Source organism: Oryx dammah, unplaced genomic scaffold, assembly GCF_014754425.2.
Source record: "Oryx dammah isolate SB20612 unplaced genomic scaffold, SCBI_Odam_1.1 HiC_scaffold_11, whole genome shotgun sequence".
Classification (NCBI taxonomy): Eukaryota; Metazoa; Chordata; class Mammalia; order Artiodactyla; family Bovidae; genus Oryx; species Oryx dammah.
Window position 1 is genome coordinate 33193509 of NW_024070195.1, and position 23445 is coordinate 33216953.

Below are 23445 nucleotides of genomic sequence, written 5' to 3' on the forward strand. Positions count from 1 at the left end.
TACTTCCAGGAAAATGTCTAAGGAAAAAGAGGTCCTTAGGATTGCTCACTGGAGAGGGGCACAGAACTCTACGGGGGAAAATGACATTTAGAAACCGCAGATGTTCAACCTGTGCTGGTTTGGAGGCTGTCATGGAAGACAGAGCCCGGAGTTCTGGGTCTGGGTGCTACCTTGTGGCTCTCGGACGAGCATCACCCTTGCTGGGCAGAAGGCCCCACTGCGTAGACCTCTGACTCCGTATCACCTGAAGCCACGTGCCCTGGAGGAGGGGGGCTGCTGAGAAGCTGGGGGGAGGACACTCACATTGTCCCTTTGGTCAAAGTCGACGGAGCTGGAGACAGACGTGAGACGCTCATACCGGTCGTGACTGTCCCCGTGCATAGCTGAGGCCACACTGGGAGTGGAGAGACGAGAGATCAGAGAGTGGGTGAGTCTGAGTCCCTGGGGAGCCGGGTGGAGTGGGTGGGCTCCCACTCCAGAGCTCCAGATAAGGCACAGAAAGCGCAGAGGCAGAAGCACGCAAGAGTGACTGCCCTCTCCCTGCCTCCCTTGAACCCGCGCCTTCCCCTCAGGGGCCCCGGGGGCCCTGATGCAGGGATGGGGGAAGGATGGGAGGGTGAGTCTTGATCAGCACCCCATGACTGTTGAAGGAAGTCAGCGGGGCCCTGCAGTTCCGGAGCTGACCAGTGGGGGCCGGGGGAGCAGAGCCCACGCTGGGCACAGGGCAATGGTAGGGGGCGCATGGTGATGGGGAAGGACAGGCTGGACCAAGAGAGCCCCAGAAGGGCCGGGGGCTGGGGGGCTGAGAGGTGTCCCCCACCCTCCCCTTCCCCGGCCCCAGCAGCTGCCGCAACTCCAATGCCAGGTCTATAGACAGAGACGGTGATGGACACAGAGGGCCACGCTCAGAGCCTCTCTGGCCGCCCCCCTCCCAGGCCTCCAGAGCGGGTGAGCGGGGAACCCTGAAATAGGAAGAACTAGCTGTTAGGGGGTGAGAAGCCACTGGAGACGCCCAATCTTGTCTCTGCAACCAACAGGGTGACTGTCCTGTGGGTTCCCAAGGAAGACAGCTCCTCCACCCCAGCCAACCGGGATGGTGGACGCCTGCGCGCGTGGGGCGCACAGGGAGCCGCTTCTCCCAGGCCAGGAGCCAGAGGGAGAGATGGGGGAGTACAGCAGAGACAAGCTGGGGAGCCCCCTGCTCTGCGAAGCACACCACCTGCGTTAATCCCAACATGAGCCTGCAGAGGAGAAAACGGAAAAAAGACACCGGCAATGTGGTAGGAAGAGAAGCATGAGAGAGAAGAAAAAGGAAAGCTGGTTTAGTGAGGGCGAGGGGGCTGCCGCCCCACATACTATTCCTGCTCCACTCGGTCTCGCTCCTGCCGCCGGCGCCTGGGGACAGAGAACAGACAGGGTGAGCGGGGCCGGGATGGGTCTCCAGGCACTGGCAAGGGACCAAGGCCCGCTGTGGGCCCCTGTGTCCCCATGCCTGCTCTGGGACCGGTCCCTCTTCATCCCCTGTCCCCGCCTCCCCCCCCCCCCCACCAAAGAGGATGAGAGCGGGCTGACTCTCCTATCCCTGAGGAGCACGGACAAGGTGTATGTGCATGTGTGTGTGGGGGTGTGCAAATGTGCACACCAGCCTGTGTGTAGGGGTAGGGGAGGGTCCCAGAGCCTCACCTGTCTGCATCTGTCACCAAGGCCAGCCGCCCGTAGTCCCAGGCCACCTTCCGGAGGATGGAGAACAAGAACAGCAGTGCCTGAGGAAGGAGGGGGTGGTTGCAGGATGGGAGGCCATTCACCCCCTGGACCAGCTAGGAGGGCAGGGTAGAGGAGCAGGATTTTTGTCTGAGAAAAGGAGGACTCTGGGTGGGATGCAGGTCCGAGGCTGAACTTGGGCTGGGTGATGGGGATTCCCACCTGCAGTTACACGTGGGGAGTCAGGGGCAGGTGGGGGAGTGGTTAGAGTGGTGGGTGTGGGCCAGCTGTGATACAGGGTGTGGTGCCGAGGGTGGAGGGGGGCATGTGGGCACTCACAAGGAAGCACATGAAGTCCAGAGCCAGCACAGTGGGGACGCCCCCGAACGGCAGGCCCTGCAGGACGGTGCTGCGGATGCGGGCGCTGTAGCAGTAGTCCTTGGGGTTGCTGCTGTTGAGGGCCATGGTGCCCAGTGTGGCCAGCAGGAAGGGCAGCATGGCTGCTACTGCCGCATGGTCCTCCTGGGCAGAGGGCGGAGTGGTCAGCCGGGCTCGGCCCCTGCCCGCCTCACGGTTCTGCTCAGGGCTTCAGCAGGGGAAGCGTGGGGAGGGCACAGTGAGGACAGGTCACCGGGCTGCCTGGGTGGATGGGAGCCCTGGCCTCTGGAGATAAGGGCCTAGGAAGGGAGGGTTGAGTCACACAGACTTACTTTCCCTGGCTCTTGGGCTCTGGGTCCGGGGAACTCAGCCTGGGTCTAGACTGGGGCGACCGGTTTTTCTAAGCTGGAAGATGTCTGAGTCTCTAGCAATTCACCTCCCACCACCTCCATACACATACACACACACACATCCATTCTCTTCAAACACAAACTGGCTCTCTCTGTCTCTGTATCTCTGTCTGTCTCAGGCAGCGAGCAGAGCTGAATCTGAGGGAAGATGGGGAGGGGTCTTAGGTCTGAAGATCCAAGACTAAGTGGAAGGGTCTCTAGGCCAGGGGAAGATGGGTCAGGAGCCAGTTACCTGACCCTGACTGTCTCTTCCTACCCCTGTTAGAACAATGGCATGGTTTCATCTGCTCAGTTTGCAACTCAGTTGACCACCTTCCCAGTATAGCTGGCTTCAGAGTGAGATGTTCAACTCTGCCCTCAGAGTAGGGGTCTGAGGATGGGGTCAGTGGGAAGTCTGTTAAAAAGCAGGACTTCTGCATTTGTGCTACCTGTCTCACTCAGCCCAGCCACACCTGTTTACCCTCATTCTTTTTCCTGGGTCATGGCAGGAGCTACACCTTTCTCTCCTCTGGTTTCCTCATCTCTTTCCAATTTTCTTTGCATCTGAGTTGTAAGGACTACAATTCCCAGCCTGCCCTGCTCCTGCCCCCAAGCAGGGCAGGCTGGGAATGCCGTGCCCTGCAGCGAGCTTTTCCATTGATTGGCAAAGGAAGGAAGAATGAGCCAGGGGCCTCTTAACCAGCCCAAGCTCCCTGTAGCCAGGGAAGTGCCTTCTGGCCTGCTTCCCTGACACTGCCAGGCTTTCAAGCCTTCAACGGTCCCAGTGGACGCATGGGGAGGGGAAGGGAAGGGGCAGCTAGCCCTGATGCCTGGGTTCTGGAAGTGCCTGGGGACCAGCTGGGCAGGGCTCTGGGGAGGCTTCTGGGGTGGAGGAGATGTGTGGGTGTGGTTTCATGGCCCCACCCCCATCCTACAGGAGGGCCCCTGGGGGCCGCTTCTGCTGACAACACTGAAGCTCTGCTTTGTGGGGGCAGGGGGCGGGGGGTGTCCCCAGGGAAGAAAGGAAACCAGACAAAGAAAGAACAACAGACCTAGGATGGGTGTCAGCAACTCTGGGAGCAAGCATCCCCCAGCCCCCTGGGTGGCTCAGAAAGTTTCCCCTGCCCACCCACCAGTCCCAGATTTTCCACTGCCTCTTCCTAACATTTCAACTGCAGGGTAAGAGGCACCAGAGAAGCTGGGGTTGTCTGTGTGTCTCACTTGGTTCCAGGGAGTCTCTGAAAAGCCTGGGTTAAGAAGGCTAAGGGAATAACTGCCTGTGTTCTGTGCCCTCCCTCTTCCTTTCCAGCCCATGTTGCCTTAAAAAAAATTTTTTTTTAATTCAGTAACTATAGCAGGTGCCAGGTATAGAGTGCCCACTGTTTCAACAAAGTCACACTGTTCATAAAATAATGGACCTGGGCATCAAACCTAGGTCAACTTCTTTTTTAAAGCCTGAACACTTTTCAGGGCACCTTGATGCTTTTCTGACATGGCTAGAACAGGATGCTGCAGAAGCTTTGTGAATCTTCATTATGTGTTCTCTGGCTAGGGAACACCAGAGCACTGAGAGAATGTGTGTGTTTAGGTGTGTAAACTTGTGTTGATATGTGTATCTGTGTGTGTGGAGGTGGGGAGCTGGGTGACTACACGGCTGTCCTTGGAAATGAAGAGAGTTGTTAGTGTCTAAGTGGAGATGTGTATGTGGGTGTGTCTGGGAGCCTGGGTATGTACATATAAAAAGCCCCAGGAAAGGTTAAAGGTAGGTAGAGGTATCTTAGGGCTGTAATAATTGGGGAGCCTCTATACTAGTCCCCCCACCCCTAACTCCCAACTCAAACACATTTCAGAAATCGATCCAGCCCACATCCCTGGAGTTACATGCCCACCCCCACCCCCTCATTCTATCTTCTCCACTCGGAAGAAGGTGGAACATTCTGGGAGCTCCTACATAAGGGAACCCAGGAGAGGAGTGAGGGGCAAGGTCTGTGCTTTAGTGACTGAAGTCACCATGTCCATCTGCCACCTCCCTCTTTACAGTCACAAAGCACTCCCTCCTCAGTGGTACTGCTCTTCCCACCTGCACCCAGAAGTAAGCAGGGCACACTCCCCATCGGAGGAGAAGCCACTCACAGGGAGGTCACAGGGCAGGAAAGGGTGGAGCCAGGGCTGGTGGCTCAGCTTGCCAGCTTGCCGACTGGGTTACTCCAAGCTCTTAATTGTGGAGGCGGGGTTGCTGGGCTGAATTTCACCCTGGGCAGCTGCTCTCAAAGCCTTCACAGAGAGCAGCTGAGAGAAGGGAAGAGACTGAGGCAGAATATTTGGGGGAGAGAGGGGCATTTCATCCACTCTACAGGGTTGTCTGAGTCAGTGGTATCCCAGAATTTCTCTGGTCTGACACTGAGGCTTTAGCTGGAAAGGTGTAGGGAGAGTGATGGAGGATTTTATTTCTAGCTCACTGAAGGTTATTTTATCATCAAGAAGTGTGTGCATGTTGGGGGGGGGGCAGGAAGCTATAAATTAAAAGTTTTTTCTTAAAGAGTTACTAGGGAAGATTTAATTTAGGACTTGGGATCATAGGAAGGCAGTATGGTCTGTTGGGAAGAGATAAAGATGGAGACTAGCTCTGTTACTATGTAACCTGGGCTTCAGTCTTTCACTCTGTAACAGATATTAGTGTCCTCACTCCATCCCTACCAACTTCTGAGAGGTGGGCAAAAAATGTATCCACAAGTGAGGATAAAAGTAGTAGGAAAAGAATGCATTTATCAAATATCTATTTAATTCTTATTTTATGCCAGCACTGTTCCAAGTGCTTTACAAATATCGTCTCATTTACTCCTCATCACAACCTTAGGAGGACGATGAGGTTCAGAGAGGGTACATCACTTTCCCAATGACACACAGCTAGTCTGGGATAGATCTGGATATGGACTTGGGCAACGTGGCTCAAGTCTATGCTTTTAACTACAGCACTTTGCGGCCTCAGCTAACAGAGGAGTCACTTCCATCAGGAGGCTGGGGGCTGGGGATTGCCACTTACAGCTCTGGAGAAATGCCACACCCTATTTCTACCTGTTTGCCTTCCCTCTTGCTTCTAGCTCCCTGGGTTTGTGATTTCGGGTTCTGAAGCAGACGGAGGGGACAGGCAACAGAGCCTGGTGGCCAAGAGGATGGGCTCTAGGATGAGACAGATAATGGCTTCTGACCTGAGCACATTACCTCACCACCCTGGGCCTTGGTTCCCTCATCTATAAATGGGGATAATAATTCAGTCACATGGTTGTTTTGCAAATTACACAAGATGATTTTAGGTGAAGCTCTCAGTACAGTTAAAGGCATAAATGGATTCTTAAAAAAAAATTAGCTATTGTTATCAATAAAGTGTGGAATGAAAGGGATTGGTTTAGTGGAGAACTGGTGCAAATCAAAATAAAACAGAACTTAGTATGCCAGAACTCCTCAGTCTAGATGGGCTTCTTGTCGAGACTTAAGGGCTTAGACTGCTTTCAGGACTCAGCCAGTGAGTGACAGGGGAATGTTTCTAAACTCTTCAAACAAACTGATCCATTCCCAGCAGGCTGGCCGGGGTTGGGGGTTGGGGGAGCATGGGAGGGTGGTGATACACCAGGATGGGTCAGAAGTTCAGAGAGGAGAGCTCTTATTGATCAACTACCAGGCAGGATGCCAGGCTCTTTACCTGTACTATCTAGATTGATCTCCATAATTAATCTTGTAAGGAGGTGGTAGTAAGCATACTTTTTAAATTGACACTAAGGTTCAGAGAAGTTAAGTAACTTGTCAAGGTCACACAGCTAAAGAATGGCAGAGCTGGAATTTGAACCCAGGTCTCCAAGACTGTTATAATTGGAGGGAATTTGTAAGATGTCTAAAAGGGGCTTCTTGGCTACTCACTACCTGCCTTCTGCCTTGCCACATCCCTCCCCTCCCAACCAGAGGCCAAGATCCAACCGGGTGAGCCAACAGCAGGTCCCAGCATGTGCCACCTGGGGCATGCCAGGGCCTGGACCCTCTGGTAGCCTGGAAGATAGTCACACTGCCAGTACATGCCTGCTGGTAGCCCCCAGCTGGCAGGGCCACTCCCCTCCTCACAGGTGCCTGGGAGGCAGGACTTGGGGCTCCTCCTCAGGAGGGGCTTGGGGATGCAGACTCAGGGAGAGGCTGGAGAGTGGTCTTGGGTAAGGAAGTCCTAGTCCTCACAATTGTGCGCCCCCCAACCCCCTCAGCCCCTTCCAGGAAAGTGGAGTGCTGACCGGCCAGTCCTCCACCCAAGGGACCCAGGCAGGTGGCAGCACAGAGCCCCAAGGGCAGCCGGCCCCTCTGACCTCTCCTCTCCACTTCCCAAGGGTCCTTATCTTTTTGGGGAAGAAGGCGCCAAAGCTTTGGGACTGTCCACCCTAGGAGGTTAGGGAGGGTTAGGGACAAAGCACGCCCCCTCCCCCCAACAGGGCCTTTGCCCCACTCCGGTTCCGCGAACCAATCCTTTCCCCACCGCACCCTCCAACGCAGGCCCGGGCGGCTCATGAATGAATTGCACTGTGTGGGGCGCAAGGAGAGGACACGCTCCCGGGGCCAGTCGCCTCCCCAGCCCTCAGATCAGTCCCCAGACCGGCCGAGGGCAGCGGCCGGCCTCGCGCCAGCTCTCGCGAACCCTGCCCTTGCCCGAGCCCGAACCCCCTGCCCCGGGCCGGCTTCGGGGGTACTCGGCCCCTGGAGCCGGGGAAAAGATAAAAAAGACGCCGAGGGCATTGGACTTGGCGACCCTGGAATCCAGAACTCGGGGGCGGGGGCGGCAGATTCCCTACCGCGGCGGCGGGCTGATCGCGCGCAGCTGGAACCCCGGAGGGGCGCGGAGGGGACGCGCACCTGGACGGGGCAGGTGGGGAGGAGAGTGGTGCTAGGGGACCGGGGGCGGAGGTCCCACCCCTTGGATCTCTCGAGGGGTGGGGACAGAGGGCGGAGTACCTCTGGACCCCAGGCAGGGGTCGGAGGACTCACACGATAGGCTCTGGATGGTGCCGGGGTTGGGGGCAGAGCGAGGCACCCCTGGTCCCGCGGGCCCCAGGCACCTCTGGGTCCCGCAGGAGGTTGAAAGGGAGGGGACGCGCATCTGAGATCGGGGTTTTTCTTTAGGGTGGTGGTGGGATCCTCAAAGAAAAGAGACGGGGCTGGGGAAGGGTCGCGTACTCACCCCCAAGCGCAGACTCGGCTCCGGCTCCGAGCCCCGGGTTGGGGCGGGGCGGGGCTGGGGGAGGGGGAGGGGGAGTCGCTGGGCGGCTGGAGCTCCGGGCTCCTGCGGCGGCCGCGGCAGTGTCTGGGGGAGGGGGAGCGGGAGGAGGGAGGGGGAGCAGGAGGAGGGGGCGGGGCCGCACAGGCCACACCCCCCACGCCAGGACACGCCAGGCGCGCGCACCCTCAGATCGCCGCCCTCCCGGCTGTGTCCGCCGCGCAAGCGCAGAGTGTGAGGCCGCGTGGGGGGGAAGGCGGCGCCCGGCCAGTGGGGCCCGCGGCGGGATATTCCTGGGCGGCGAAGGCGGTATGCAGTGTCTGGGGGGAAGGGACGTCACGCTCCTGACTTTCTGCTTCCCGTCTTCCTTTCTTCCCGGCTGGAGCCGTGGCGCGCTCCCCCGGGGTGGGTGAGGAAGGGCCGGAGTGCGGGGATCCTGGGCCTTCTAGGGGCAGAGGGTCCCGACGGAGAGGGAGGCCTCTGACCCGGACCCTGCTCCCTCCCAGTCTCCGAGGGCGGCCCCGCTCTCTGGGGCCTGTGAGACCCCGCGCTCCCGGCCCGCTCTCACCTGCTTTTTGGGGGTTGGGGCGGGCTGCCGCCAGGCTTCACAAGGTGGCCTAGGCCGATCAGTCTGGCACGGCTCCTCCGGTTTGTCTTATTTCTCTCTTTCTCTCTTTCCTTTCCCGACTTGGGTCTTGAGATGACTTTGTGACTCTTTTGCCAGGCGCTTCTCTGGTGTGGAGGGTGAGTCCACCGCTTTCACGGTCATGCCGATGAGTGGCTCCCCCGGCTCCAGGGGGTTCCCTGGTTTCTCATTTCACCCGGGGCTGCATCTGCCAGGGATTAAGACTGGAAAGATGAGAGAGAGAGGGGGTGGGTGTGTGTGTGTGTCTGCGCGTGTGCATAACTCCTGTATGTTACCCACAAAATAGATGACAAAGGCATAGGAAATACCAACTTGTTTGTTTAATTGTGGGCTCATGGAAGGCTTTCTTCCCTTCAAGCTAGAGAACAAGCTTGCGGACAGAAGGGAAATACTGCTTTATGTGGTGGGCAGTAAATGAACTTTGCCACCCTAAGAGATTGATGGGCTGAATTTATAAAGAGGTTAATAAAATAGCATATGATGGAGTCACTTTGGGTTACTGGGGGAAAGCTGGAAGGTTGGCAGATACTTGTGGGGTTGCTGGACAGAAAATGGGCACTGCCTATTTGGTTGTGGTTGGTTAGTGTGTCTGCTCTCTGCTGGGTTTTTCAAGGGCTCATTAGTAGCTTGTGGAAGGCACTGGTAAGGTTTACATGCAGTTCAAACTGAATTCCCATTCCAACTGTGCCATTGGTTAGCTGGAAATCAATTTAGTGGATCATGGCCATCATTTAAGAAAAAGTGAAGTAGAATAGAAAATATCAGTGCATTGTACTTAGGAAGGGTAGTATTGTTTCTGGACACCTGCTTCAAGTATACACACGTGGAAGTGTGTGTAAGTATATTAGGAGGTGTTATACAATGTGTTTCTGTGTGTCACTAAAGTTTGAAGCGCGTTGATTTCCTGTGTTCTCCTGTTTGTGGTCTTGCCTTCATCAACCTGAGTTTTCAGTCATTTAAAATTGTCTGTGAGGATGCAGTCAGGACAGCAGGGATATGTAGTAAGGAGTAGGGTAGGTTGGTTTTTTCAGGGAGGCTGTGCTAGAAGAAAATTCACTCTTCACTCATGGAATTATGTACAATGGAAGAAAGAGGATTTTGTTGGAGTAGGAAATGTTACTTAGGAAGGACAGAAAGGGAGATGGGGTTAAGCCATGTTTGGCAGACTGCCTGGTGGGAGGAGTCCTTGTAGGCTTGTATTCTGGGAGCTGTTTTGGGTAGGAGCAAGCAGTTTGGATGACAGGGAATCTTCTCTTTGTGTTGTTGTTTTTCCCTTGTGTGGAATTGTCCGTTTTACCCTTAGAGCTTCTTGGATGTGTATTTCCTATGGAACTTTTTACATATTGTGTTGATTTTATGGTTGTAGAGCTGGTGCGATCCCTTGCCGAGTAGCACTTGTAATGGGTATCTGGAAAGTGGAAGTGGAGCCCCTGTTACCTGGTTTGGGGAACCCTGAGGATCACTAGAAGGTATTTCTCATGTATTATTATCTTTTTAATAATGCAGTTAGGTATGTTAACATGCGGTGGATTCCCGATCGATTTCTGCCTGCGCCTAGTTAAGAGTCACCGCATATTAACAGAGGAAACATTTCAGAAAGCCCGAAGTGAGAATTGAATTGAATACACTGTGGAATACATGAAGGGACAACGGCCAAAATGTTTTATTATTGCCCCTGAATATGAATGGTACAAACCTTCCCTGGAATTCATATTTCAGAAGGGAGCCTGTTGGGCACTGAACATAATTATTTATACTCTCCTCAGCTTTTAGCATCTTACATGATGCAAGAGTCCTTTGAAGCCTGTCTCACCCCACTCTTGTCTTGGTGTTATGACACCTGGACCCACATAAGTTGGATTTTCCTGTTGTTTTTGTTATTGGAATAGTTTTTATGGCCATGAAGGGGCTTGGGAGGGTTTCAGAAATCAGGTTACAATTGATCTTCCTTTTTAGAAGCTGACGGTTTGTTCTGGGTTGTGGCTCACCCTGGTGCAATTTTACACGTGTGTTAACAATGACAACCAGCTTGTGTGAGAAGGCTATGATTCAGATCCCAGAAACATTGCTCTGGGTCAAGTAATATACTCTCTTATGAAAGGTGCCAGGGGACTTCCCTGGTGGTCCAGTGGTTGAGAATCTGCCGTGCAGTGCATGAGACACTGATTTCATCCCTGGTCTGGGAACTAGGATCATGTGTGATGTTTAACAACTAAGCCCGTGTATGGTAACTGTGCAGCCAGATGAATAATTAATTAAAACAAAAAAGGTGCCAGGTAGCCTATTATTCCCCCAATGAAACACAGCTCAGAATGGGAAAGTTTCCTTGTCAAAAGCTTAAAAAAAAATCATCTATGTCATTAGAAAAGAGGGACCACTTTTCCATATCTACCTTAAAAGATAAATTATTAATGTATTTGGCTGTGCTGGGTCTTGGTTGCTGCACAGGCTTTCTCTAGTTGTGGTGAGCGACCTTCTCGTGGTGGTGGCTTCTCTCATTATGGCGCACAGGTTCTAGGGTGCAAAGGCTTCTGTAGTTGGGGCATGTGGGCTCAGTAGTTGTGGCATGGTGCATGGGCTTAGTTGCTCCAAGGCACGTGCGATCTTCCCAAACCAGGGATGGAACCTGTATCTCCTGCATTGACAGGTGGATTCTTATCCACTGCTCCACCAGTGAAGCCCTTCCATGTGTACCTTAAGCTGAAACACACTTTCAGGACTGAGTGATCTTTGACACCCATAGTGTTGCCCTGAGAATTGGGAAGTGAGGCTGTTTTCACTGGTCAGAATCCAGAGAGGGATTCCCCGACTTGAAAACAGCCCCTTCTGTGAGTGAAGCTAAAACACTTTCATTCCCATGCCTCCTTGCTCTTCCCAATGACCCTTGCTTGACAGCGTCACTGAGGCCTGGAGAAGTGGATTCCAAGGTCATAGACTTGGCAGGAGAAGAGGGGAGGTGGGGTGGAGGAGATAACTTTTCTTTGGGCTTTTCATCCCACCCCAACCACCCCCCTGCCATTGCCTGCCCATCTGACATCTCCATAAACCTAGCTCCTTGCCACTGGCTTGGTGGAGGTGATTAACTAGAATTTAACTTTGCCTTGTACAGTTTTTCCCAGTTTGACCATACCAGGAATGCTACAAACTTCTAGAAATATAGGTGTTTGCCATACCTGTGAGGTGGGATGGCAGGGGATCAAAGCTAGAATAGATTAAAACCTACATATTGAAAAACCAACTTGAATAATCAAGAGCTGTCAGATATTTTTAAGAACCATGATTTTAAATACTCCTGTAACAAAGTGGAACAAACAGATATAGAAGTTAATAAACACATAAAGGTAAATAAACAGAGACAAAAACCCTGGAAATGTTTTTTTCTTTGTGAGTCAGCTTGAGAACTGGATGGAATTCCCTGGTGGTCCAGCGGTTAGGATGTCAGGCTCTCACTGCTGAGGGCCTGGGCTCAGTCCCTGGTTGGGGAACTAAGATCCCACAGGCTGTGCAACCTCACGGACAAGAACATACCCCACACAGCCCAAGTACTCTTTCTCCTCTCTTAAAGCTGCCACGTAATCTTTTAAAATTCAAAACAGTTATCTTTATTTTCAATAGATATCTTCTCTACACACAGCACAGCCTAGGACCAACTCTGAAGCTGATTCTGATACACCTGCAAAGGTGTGAGTTTTCACAGTTGCTGCTATCAAGAAGGAAACATCCAGGACTTCCCCAAAAGAAAAAAAAAATGGAGAATTGGGGTCCTCATTGGTAGCCATGGTGGAAACAGCACATCGAGCTGTTGAGGGATGTTTGCTTCTTTTGAAAACGTTTGTTGGCTCCGCTGCACGGCGTGTGGGATCTCAGTTCCCCAGGCGTGTGGGATCTCAGTTCCCCAGCCGGGGGTCGAGCCTGTGCCCCCTGCAGTGCAAGCGCAGAGTCCTAACCACTGGACCACCAGGGAAATCCTGGATGTTTGCTTCTTGATAGTAGACACTGAAAACTCACACCTTTGCAGGCGTATCAGAATCAGCTTGAGAGCTGGTCCTAGGCTGTGCTGTGTGTAGAGCAGCTATCTATTGAAAAGATGGTTGTTTTGATTTTTAAAAGATGATGTGGCAGCTTTGAGAAAGGAGAAAGAGTACTTGGAACTGTGTGGGGTATGTTAGTTTCTGTAAAGTTTATTAGTGGTTAAAGCAGCACTTTACCTGCTCAGGTATTGTGCTGGGTGTAGTAGAAACAGCTTTCTACCCTTCTTCCATTCCTAGGACAAGTCGCTTAGCAATTCTGACTTAATTTTGGCACTCTGTTGAACCTTCAGAACTGTTGAGAAATCCTTAGTGGAATCAACCCTCCCCGAACGGTTGCTCTTTGTCATGTCTTTGTGTTTCTGTTGGGTGCTCGGGAATGAAGTCAGCCAAGAAAGTGATCTGTGTGAAAATACTTAGAATTGTGAGATGGTGTATAAACACAAAACTACTGAAAGAGACTCCTTCCCCAGCAAAACAATAATGAGTACTTAAGCAACTTATTAAGAGTAGTTTTTGGTCCAGAATGATTGGGGCGAAACCTGAAGGAGATGGGAGGAGCTGTCTGCATGACAGGGTGAAGGGTCCAAGGAGGTCTCTCTCTCTCTCTTTTTTTTTTTTTTTAATTTGTTGGAACTGCCAGGCCTCAGTGTTTTCCTGCTTTAATGAAGAAGAACATTTATATCTTTATACTAGGCAGAGTTTGTTTTGTGGCTGGACCTTGCATTTAATTTCTCTTAGTGTTTTTCCCTTCTTCCACTTACTAACAGAATCCCCTTTAAACCTCCCCTTTAAACCTTCATTTGTGATTGTATTGAGCTCTTTGTTTTCTCTGTCTTCTTTAGAACCCAGACCTAAAGAGGGAAATTGTTTAGGTAGAAACAATGTATAAATGTACATGGATCTGTGATACTAAGTACAATATTTTGCTGATCTTAAAGCTCAAGTAGGCTTCCCGGGTGGCACTAGTGGTAAAGAACCCACCTGCCATTAAAGGAGGCGTGAGAGACACTGGTTCGATCCCTGGGTCAGGAAGATCTCCTGGAGGGGGGCATGGCACCCCACTCCAATATTCTTGCCTGGAGAATCCCATGGACAGAGGAGCCTGGTGGGCTACAGTCCATGGGGTTGCGCAGAGTCGGACATGACTTAAGAGACTTAGCACGCACGCATGCAAAGCTCAAGTAATGGTACTTTCTAGCTTTCTACAAAGCATCCCTCTGCTTTTTTAGTTCAGTCTGTCTGTATTAAAATTAGCTAAAAATGAGCTCTCAGTTTCTAGGAAGCTCCCCCAAGCCAGTGGAAGGCTGAATGAAGGACACAGGAAAGACCACCAACCCTCCGATATTGAGTCTCTCTAGACCTGGACGGTGAATTGCAATTGCAGGTAAATAGTATTCATTTAACAGATATTTGCTGAGCTCCATTTGTGTACCCAGCACTGTTGTAGGTCCTGAGCAGGCAGCTCTGGACAGGGCAGGCACCGTTCCTGCCATCACAGAGTCCAGTGGGACCCACCCTAACCCGAAGTGATGCCAAGTGAAAAACTCACCTATGTGTCCCTGAAATCTGCAGTCCTCCCTGACCTTCACAACTGAAGGGAGAGCTTAAACCAGGATGGAAAATAAGCACGACTCTTGGGTAATATTAAGTAGTTTCTCTCTGTCTCTCTCACTTCTTCCTCTTGCCCTCCCCGTTCCCCCACCACCAGAAGTTGTGATTCATGTGCTCACCCTGGAGGACAGTACTCCACGCTGATCAGGAAGTGGCCTGAAAAGCCGAATCTGGCACCATAGTCTTCCGAATACTTTGTCTCCTCTGAGTGAGAGTGTAGAGGAGGAAATACCATTGGAGTTAGCTTGCTGTACAAACACAGGACTCAGAATAACGTTGTTTGTGAAACAGAGCAGTATATATAGTCTGATCCGAAGTGGATCAGGGCCTGTGTCTACAGGATGGATTTGTCCTAAGAAATAACATCAAGGTCAGTCAAAGTTGCTGTGAAGTAAATTACTGCCTCTATCACTCCTCCCTGATCTGAACCAGTTGTTCAGTGGTGGGATGAGGTGTTTTTCCACAGTGGGCAGTGATGGCGCCAGGCCCAGGAGATGATTCCAGAGGCCTTTAGACGTAGCATGGGTTCATCCTCCCACGACTAGCACCATGGGTCTCCTAAAGCCCGTTTGCATGTGATGTGTGGGTTCCTGATAAACAGATAAGATTTCCCTGTGTGGAGCCATGGGTGGGGGAATCTGCCTATTGGCTACCTCATTTATTTTATTCATTAAATATTTATTGCATTCCCACTCTGTGAGGACCTGCTGGGATTCTTTGCTGGGGTGCTGTGGAGGGGACCACAGCTTTTTTTTTAATATACAAATATATTTGGTTATTTTATGCTTTCAAGTTCATAGGAATGCTTACTGCTGTCCACTGGATGTCTTTAAGTCCTTTGGGTCTAGAGGTCACTATCAGCTCCGCTAAAGACCTAGTGAAAAGTCTCTGAATTGGGCCTTTTCTTGTGAAAATGGAGGTGCTCCCTGGAGATGGGAGTGTGTTACTCTTGTGTTCGAGGGCAGTACAAGTGATCCTCTCTGTGTGTGTGAGTCCTGAATTCCTGTAGAGAGTTCAGATACCACGTTGTCAAGATCTCTGTGGTCTTTGAGTTTTGGATAGTGAGTAGCAAGAACTGGAATGTTAAGGGAGATCAGCCTTATCTTAAAAATCCAAATGTATTCCATGTCTGAGTTTGGTGATGAAAGCTGGAGCCACGGAGTTCCTTGGCACAGACGCCCAGATGTCCTCGGTGTGCAGTAGGGGCGGCAGCGGATGCCACAGCCTCATACAGAGCTGCTCGGAGGAGGTGTGTTTGGAGCCAGGGCTGCTGAGTTGGGCAGAGGTGAGCCCAGAGGGTGGGGGTGGCTTTGAGCAAGGCGCAGAGACAGGCCCGTTGTGATTTGTGTACAGACCGCCCTGCAGGCTTCCGGGAGGTGCCTTGAATGGGAGAGTTTGTTATTCCCAAGGCAGGGAAAATTCTGGGAAGCCCATAGGCTCCTCTGCACTTGTTGGACTCCCATGAGTATGGTGGAGGAAATGGTGCTGAGTGGAGAGGCTGGGTGTTGCAGTCCTCAGGAGAGGGAATGTGGGTGCAGCCTGGCTCGCTTGGGGGTTCTGAGGAGCCTCTTTTCTCCCAGGAGAGCGAGCAGGGGCCCCAGAGTGAGATGGGGAGGCTTGGCCGAGACTGGACATAGCGTCAACCTGGACCAGAAAGACTGCTTTTCAGAGCTCTTTTTAAAAAAAAAAACACGCCGATTTTCCATTATTGTTCAGTGTGAGGAGCTCTTCTTGCCACCTACACTACAAACTGTCTTCGAAACCTAAATTGGATAAAAGTGAATAAGTTTCACCTGCTGTTTGTCTACGTTTCAGTTGACTCAGCAAGCACTGAGTTGGTTGGGGCTGAGTAAAACATGCCTGTGATCGCAGTATTCCTGATGGAACAAAGATGATCTAATGATCGGAAAAGTATTAACATTTAAATTGAAGTTAGCATGTTAACTCCACTGAATAAGAGAGTGTGGGTTCGGGAAGCCAACTACTGCTGTTCAGATTTCAGCTTTCATCGCTCCTGGCTGTGCAACTTGGGCAGATTATCTAACCTCTCTGGACCTCATTTCCTCAAGTATAAAGTAGAGTGAATAATAGTGCCCATTTCATAGTTTTGGGGAAACTTAGATGATAATGGAAAGCGCTGAGACACAGTGTAACTACTCTACCGAATCCATTTTCATAAAAGAAGCAAGCAGAAAAAGACCAGGTGACCCCCAAAGCTGCTTCTTGCCCCGAGCCCCCGTGTGAAGTGGGCTTTGTACGGAGAGTGAGGCCACACAGTGTGGAGGGCAGACCCTTGGGCCAAAGCTGGGTCCACTTCTGGTTCTGCTTGTGCCCTTGGCTAGTTATGGGGCTTAATGCAAGTCCCCGTCTCTCTCTCTTATCTCAGTTTCCTCATCTTCAAAACGGATGTGATATGATGACGATGATGATAGAGAGGGTTGATAGGTATTGAGTGTGCACACTGGGCTCCATGCTTTGCATGGTTTACCTCGCGACCGCCTTGTGAGTAGGTGTTACTGGTGGGGAAACCCCGAGTTACAGTTGGGAAAGCCGAAGCTGATAGTTCCTTGTCCAGGGCCACGGAGCTGTGAAGGTAAAGCTGGCGTCATCTGATAGTCTTTGATTTTATGTGTCAGTTGTTCTATAAGTTGACCATCTTCTTTTGCATGTAATTTTCTGATCACTTGGGCCACTCCTCCTTGGGTTGTCTTAAGGAAACACTGGAGAATAAGCTTGAGGTTTGAGGTTAAATCATAGTTAATAAGCATTTCTGGAGTGTTTAGGTATTTCTGTGAAAGTAAATAGTGACTTTTCTCCACCTTTATTAAATAAAATCTTATCTAAGGTGCTTTGAACTTAGGCAAGGCAGAGCTTTGTGTAAATACTACAGTGGTAGAGGCTTTCTCAGCAGAGCTCTTGAATGAGGCCCTGTGTTTCCAAACATTTGGGTGGAAAACAGGCCTGTTTTGCAGCTGGAATTACCAATTGGTTGTAGGTTTTTCTTAAATATTCCCGTCACTGACACCCAGGTATTGCGGAAACCGGGGGATGGACCATAGTTTTTGGTGCTAGGGAGCCACGGGGTTGAGGTTCTGCAAGCTGGCGTCACCAGTGTTGGGCTGCTGTTTACTCTTTTATCTCCACCTTGTTCTCCCAAACCCCACTTTCAGCTGCTGTGTGGGGCAGGTAGTTTCCCTGATCCAAATAGAGACCGAGGTCACTGGCTTGGCGAGGGTGTCCTTTGCACTGCTTTGCTAACCCTGAGCTGTCCAGGTGTCTGGCTTTTACATTTGAGGGAAAGGTGATATGGTGGTGGACAACCTGGGTGGTTCCTCCGGGTAATCTGCTCTCCTCCAAGGAGTGGAAGTTCTGATTTCAAGAGGCACTTGAGTGTCAACAAGGGACCAGTGTCCTCTGTGGAGGATGTGGGAAGTGGTCCCTGCCTGGCTGTGTCCCATGGGATTCCTTTCTTCCTCCTGCCTGTGGAAGTGATGTAATGGTGAAGGCACTCACTGTGCTCTTGTGTTACCCACAGTGAGAACTGCTGCGGGCCATTCCAGCCCTCTGACCCCAGTTAGAATATGAATCAGCAAAACTGTCGCTGGAGTTCATCTAATCATCTGCCTATCTTTTAACCACTAAGATTTATATTTAGTGACTAATGATCTTGTGCTCAAAGTGCCATCTCCCACACAAGTCCCCAATAGTCTTTCAAACAAAACAAAACAAAAACCAAATACACCAAACTACTGGCTCTGAGTGAGGACACTGACTTAGAAATAAATTCTTGCCCCTCTCTTTCCCTGCAGGAGTTGCCATCTTGGAATCCCATGGCTTTCCCTAGTGGGCTCTGGGGCCCCTGCGTCCACATGAGCAGAGCATTCAGCCAGCGCTGTTTCAGGTAACTTTTCCTAATGAGTTCTTCCAGCTGTGTCTTTGAGTAAGCCTCCCATCAGGGCTGGGTATTGTGGTGACTAGAGTGGCAGTGGATACTCAGGGAGGTGGGCCTGGGGTCCGGGCAGACTAAAGGAATAGATGGAGCTGGGGTTTGGGCAGCCTGGGTTGGGGGATGGGGATAGGTAAAGGGCCGATGGTGCTATTGGGGACGGGACTGGGAATGGACCCGGAGGAAGATGAAACCTCCATGCGTACCAGACTCTTCCAGTGAAAATGCTGTCTCTTGACCCTGTTCTTCCCTAAGTGCATTAAAACCTTCTCTTTTAAGAATAAATATCTATATATTTATGTGTATAACTGAATAACTTCGGTGTGCATGTGAAATTAACACATTGCACTTCAGTTTAAAATATATATATAAGTGAATAAAAGTAGAGGGCAAAACTCTTCTCTTTTTAAAATGGAATATATGTATTTTTACATCACAGGCTTATGACCACTCAAGCATGATGAAAGTGTGGCAGCCTCCCCCTTCCCGTTTAGATGCTAAGCCAGGGCGGAGAGTGCAGGTTGCACTCCTGTTGGCAAACATGCCTTTTGGCCCTGTTCGTGCACTCATTCTGCAAGCGTTTACTGAGCCTGTGCCTGGGTTTGGTCATAGAGAGATGAATAAGACTTGCCTCCTGCCCTGGCAGAGTTCTCACAGTTGGCCATGGGAGCAAAGTTGGAAACAAATAACTCTAAGAAAAATGTGACCAGTATAATAATAGAGGCTTGTACAGTTCTTTGGAAGGCTCAAGACAGGGACTGCTAATAGAGGAGGAAGAGGGGGGAAGGGGGAGGAGGCGGACAGAGGCCACCTTCCTGGAAGGGAAGTGGGGGCAGGCCCTGTCCTGGCCCCCAGAGAGGGCTGTGAGGCTGGGCAGGCTTGGAGAGCTCCAGGGGTTCCTGGCCCTGGGGCTCAGAGCAGATGTGTGAGTGGCAGGAGGTGGAGGACGTGAGAAGACAGGTACGTTAGGACCAGGTTGTTGACAGTGTAGACGAGGGGAACCACTGAACAGTCCCGAGCAAGGGAGTGGCCTCCGTTTTATATTCTAAAAAGAGGTCTTGGTTGGCAGAGTGAGGTATGCAGGGAGCTGCTTAGGACACGAACATAATGGTTTGGTGTAAGAGTGTGAGCTGCTGGATGAAGGAATTTGTTGATGGGGTGGAGGGGAGGGTCAGAGGTGTTCAGGAGGTGGTGCCAGTAGAGGTTGGATGGAGAGAGGTTTATGGCTCGCGAGCTAGAGTTTCTGGAGAAGCCACTGTCTAGGCAGAAAGCCCACCAGCTGGAGGAGGCTTGCAGGGGAGGCAGTGAGGTCACTGTGGAACTGACTGAATTTGCAGCCTCGGTAGGACACTTGAGGAGCTTGGAGTGGAACTGCAGGACTGGAAGATAGGCAAGGCCTAGGGCTGGAGATGGAGTTCACTAGTCGGAAACAACAGGAATAGATGACATTGCCCAGGGCAGGCATGTAGAAGGAGAGAAGAGGACCGTGGGTCACCCCAGAGAACCAGCACTGGGGTCCTAGTGGCAGAGGAAACTAGAATTCCTGCTGTCATCAGGTGGCCCAGCAGTAGCCCATTTGCCTTTAATAGTGCTCTTTCTAGTGGGGGGACATTAAAAGATTGTTAGCTTATTTTCAATTTCTGCTGTGCTGTGTCAAGGGACTCCCTAGGCAGACATACCCACTCGGATCTAATGGTTCCCAACACCATGCAGATGGGACATCTGGGAGTCAGTGTTTTCAGGGGGAGCAGGTTTTGCAGGCTTGGCGGGGCAAGGCCTGGCCTGTAGGTATTCCCTTAATCCTCCGAGGCCTGTTGGAAACCAGAGGCTTTAAATTAGGGCTGCCATGCCTTTCACTGTAACAGAATATTGGGTCCCCTTTAAAACCCACCCAGATCAAGGTCCTGACCCGGCACCAGAAGCTGTAACAAACTTCTTACAGTGAGGGCACCGCCGTTGTCAGAGCCCTGCTGATCTGCGAGCTGCAAGCCGGACCTGGCCGAGGCCGCTGCGCCCTGGCCGGCAGAGCTGCAGGCCTCAGACTTTCTTCCTCTTCCACCAGCACCACTGGCAGCCTTGGCGCAATTCAGAAGATGACGCGGGTGCGCGTGGTGGACAACAGCGCCCTGGGGAACACCCCTTACCATCGCCCTCCTCGCTGCATCCATGTCTATAACAAGAACGGGGTGGGCAAGGTGGGCGACCGGATCCTGCTGGCCATCAAGGGGCAGAAGAAAAAGGCGCTCATCGTGGGGCATCGCATGCCTGGCCCCACAATGACCCCTAGGTTTGACTCCAACAACGTGGTCCTCATTGAGGACAACGGGAACCCGGTGGGGACCCGAATCAAGACACCCATCCCCACCAGCCTCCGGCAGAGGGAAGGCGAGTTTTCCAAGGTGCTGGCCATCGCGCAGAACTTCGTGTGAGCAGAGCCCAGGCACTGGCCGCGGGGACTCGTGGATGGAGCTGTTCTGAGAACTGTGCCTCTGCTGAGAGGGAGCCCGGGAACGGTGTCCTGTGGGAAAATAAACGCTTCCACGTACCTCTCTTCCTGAGCTTTCTGGGTGTGGCTGTGCGGTAAATGGCACTGGAACGGCTAAAAGGTGCCACTCGAGACGGTTGGTCTTTGCCCTCAGTAGCCTGTGAGCTCACCCGGGATTATCAGGTGCTGGAAAATTGAAGTACAAGCTGAATGCCAATTTGTAGATAAACAGTAGAACCTCACTTTCTAGCCAGGCAGACTACTTACTTGCTTTCCAGAATGTCATCTCCCTGTGTCAGAGGGCTGGAGGTGCTCAGTAAAGGTGACTGGATTACTGGGTGAGTGTGAGTGAAGCAGGGGACTGATTCCTCCAGCAGACCGTGGGCTCCCAGCTCCAAGAGAACCCGCCCAGCCTTCCTTCCTCCACCACGGGTTGCCCTCTGCTAGGCCCCCACTGCTGCTCTGGGCCCAGAGATGACAGCTGCCTGCCCTGACCGCAGGAAGTGCGCTAGCCCTGGTGTTTGCAGAGCACCTAATGGTGGGGCTGTGCAGGGGATTCAGTGATAGTTTATCTCCAGTTTTTTTGCTGGCCTCCTTGTGGAGGTTTGGGCGGGGCTCCTTCCATCCCTTCGAATGGAATCTCTCCCATTCATTTCTACAGTCACTCTGCACTCCCATTGCAGGGGAGCTAAGATGCTTCATCCCCACGACGTGGCCCAGAAATAAAAAATAAAGTCACTCCTTGATTCATTCAAAATGTCCTGGCCACTTCTCGTTATTAAACATTCCAGCGGCCTCTAGAGGCAGAATAGCCTGATGATTAAGAACACAATGCTCTGTTCCTGACTCCACCTCTTGCACTCAATGCCTTTGGGCAGGTTATTTCACTTCTCAGTCCCTCAGTTTCCTTGCCTGTCAAGTGGGGATACGATAATGGTATTTGCTTGATTGGGTTGATGTCAGACTTCAGTGAGTTAGCACCTCTGAGTGCTTGGTGATCGTAAGCACGTGATAAGCATCAGCTGTTTTCCATCATCGCTGCTCTGCAGCTGCCAGTGCTGGGAACAAGGTGAGGGTGAGCAGAGATCCCTGATCTCCTGGGCAGATCGACCCCGGTCACCTAACGACTCCGACACGCGCAGGTCCCCAGGTGTAACAAGTGCCTGTGATGGCGGGGTGAGGCTTTTTCAGTGGGAACGGAGGCAGCTTCCCCGTGGAATGGTTGCATTGGCTGCCTTCTGAACGAAGGGGCGTTGTGATAGAAGTCAGAACAGCGGTCACCTGGGGGGTGGGGGAGGAGCGTAGACTGCCAAGGTCACAAGGGAACCTTACAATATTGGGGACGCTCTAAATCTAGATCTGAGTGGGAGTCACATGAATGTACACATCTGTGAAGAATTACTGAGCTGCGTATTTCAGTGCAGTGTATGTACTTTATACCTTAGGAAGAATAAGTGGACAGGCATTAGCTTAGTGAGAGGAGGGGAAAGTGGTCCAGACAGAGGGAAGAGGATGTGCAAAAACCCTGTGGCAGAAGGGACTGGGTAAGTCCCAGGGACTCAAAGGAAAAGCCAGTGTGGCTGCAGCAGGTGAGCAGGAGGGAATGTGGGGAAGGATGGGGCTGGAAGAGGCAGGGCTGGCTGGGCCTGGGAAGTCTGCTGCATCCTGGGGGTGCTGGGATACTGGTGTAGGGTATTTAGCAAGCAGGGTTGGGGTGGTGGGAAGGAAGATACAGGAAGTCTGTATCTAGCTTGGAAGGGCACTTGCTTTCTGGGGTCGGGCTCACTTCTCCCCCCACCATTAGTCAGCAGAATGCATGTTCATCCTTTCATGGGTCTGCAGGGCACTGGCCTGCCTCCCTGCTGATCTCCTGAAGGAGACTGATCGTGGAGGGGCACTTGGGGAGGCCGGAGTGCACCATGATGTGCTGTTGGCCTAGGGTGGAGGAGGGGAGCGGAAGCCTTTAGTAGGTGCAGTTGACTGGGCTTGGTGATGCGCTCGGATGCTGGGGAAGGGCCAGTGGGTCCCTGGTGTGCGGCTGCCTTTGCTGGACGATTGGTCCTGCAGAACGCTGAACTGGGTGCTCGGGGAGAGGCCCAAGGGTGGGGGAGGAGGCGCTTTGGGGGATCCACACGGAGGCGCCTCTGAGAGGTGTCCTGCAGGTAGCTGGATGTAAACAGTCTCTTCATTTGGAATAGCACTTAGGGTGTGTCCTGAAAGCATTTATGTGGGTGTGCATTTTTGGAGTTCCTCACGGTCCTTAGGTTTGGCAGCCCCTGATCCTGTATTTTCCACAAGGATTTGCCTTTCAGAGGTAACGTGATTCCTCAGGGTGATTCTTGCAACTAGCAGCTGGTCTCAAGGGCATATCCAATCAGTGACTTCAGCTCAGGGGGTCCTCCCATGACGTCTTGGGGTCTTTCATGGCTGGGGAGTCCTCGCCGTCTTGAGCAGAGTCTCACCGGCTGTGAGTCTAGGTGATGACTGTCTGGTTTTCCCAGATTCAATGGCTTCACTTGGAGCCTCACCAGCTCCGCCTTGACTGCTTGGAAGCGGAGATTGTTTCCATCTTCCTGGTCGAGGCGTGCACTGGTTGCCAGGGCTCCTCTGACCAAGCCTGATTCAAGGGCCTCTGGGTATTTTAGGAGTAACCGCCCTCTTCCTCCGGCCCTCTGGAAGGGCTGGGAGACTGGCTGAGGTCTCTGCCCCACACTGGGGCCTGCTTGCCCAGTGGGGAGAGTCTCTGCTGCAGCAGCTGCTACTCAGCAAGCCCTTAAGGCCTCTGCTTTCTGGGCTGCTTCTCAAGGGCTGCAGGAGAGAGAGAGACCCCTGTCCTGAGGGAAAGGAAGGGCGGGCTTGTCCTTAGCCTGGCACCAACTGCTCCGGGCATCGCCTTTGCTCTGACCAGGGCAGCTTGACCAGAGCTGCCCTCTAGCTTGGAAGGGCACTTGCTTTCTGGGGTCGGGCTCACTTCTCCCCCCGCCCTTAGTCAGCAGAATGCATGTTCATC

General features: G+C 52.2%; 2 protein-coding genes across 15 annotated transcripts in view; one reads left to right on the plus strand and one right to left on the minus strand.

Moving 5' to 3' along the window:
- Window positions 1-8367, minus strand: part of TMEM63B (transmembrane protein 63B) — a 24657-nt gene extending 16290 nt beyond the window's left edge. Inside the window, exons 1-5 of one of the 4 annotated variants that reach the window (XR_005722721.1) lie at window positions 7681-7799; window positions 2041-2224; window positions 1684-1763; window positions 1357-1395; window positions 304-394 (exon numbers count right to left, since the gene is read on the minus strand). Coding sequence is in view for 3 of the 4 variants with exons in the window: in XM_040249570.1 (XP_040105504.1) it covers window positions 304-394; window positions 1357-1395; window positions 1684-1763; window positions 2041-2199 (369 nt within the window). In the remaining variant the exon portion in view is untranslated. Of the gene's footprint in view, window positions 1-303; window positions 395-1356; window positions 1396-1683; window positions 1764-2040; window positions 2225-7680; window positions 7800-8284 lie in introns of those variants that run through there. The other 3 variants (XM_040249570.1, XM_040249571.1, XM_040249572.1) reach the window with 3 other exon arrangements.
- On the plus strand, window positions 7881-20508 carry MRPL14 (mitochondrial ribosomal protein L14). Of its 11 annotated transcripts, XM_040249633.1 has the most exons (5): window positions 7921-8025; window positions 9729-9831; window positions 13666-13777; window positions 17814-17905; window positions 20013-20508. In XM_040249633.1, exons 4-5 carry the CDS (start codon window positions 17835-17837, stop codon window positions 20377-20379), a joined length of 438 nt encoding a protein of 145 aa, XP_040105567.1. In that variant the 5' UTR covers window positions 7921-8025; window positions 9729-9831; window positions 13666-13777; window positions 17814-17834; the 3' UTR covers window positions 20380-20508. The 11 variants fall into 11 exon arrangements, with proteins under 11 accessions (XP_040105565.1, XP_040105575.1, XP_040105567.1 ...); XM_040249638.1 differs by lacking the exon at window positions 13666-13777 and having other exon boundaries at window positions 7921-8121; XM_040249640.1 differs by lacking the exon at window positions 9729-9831 and having other exon boundaries at window positions 7921-8121.
- Window positions 20509-23445: the final 2937 nt, after the last annotated feature.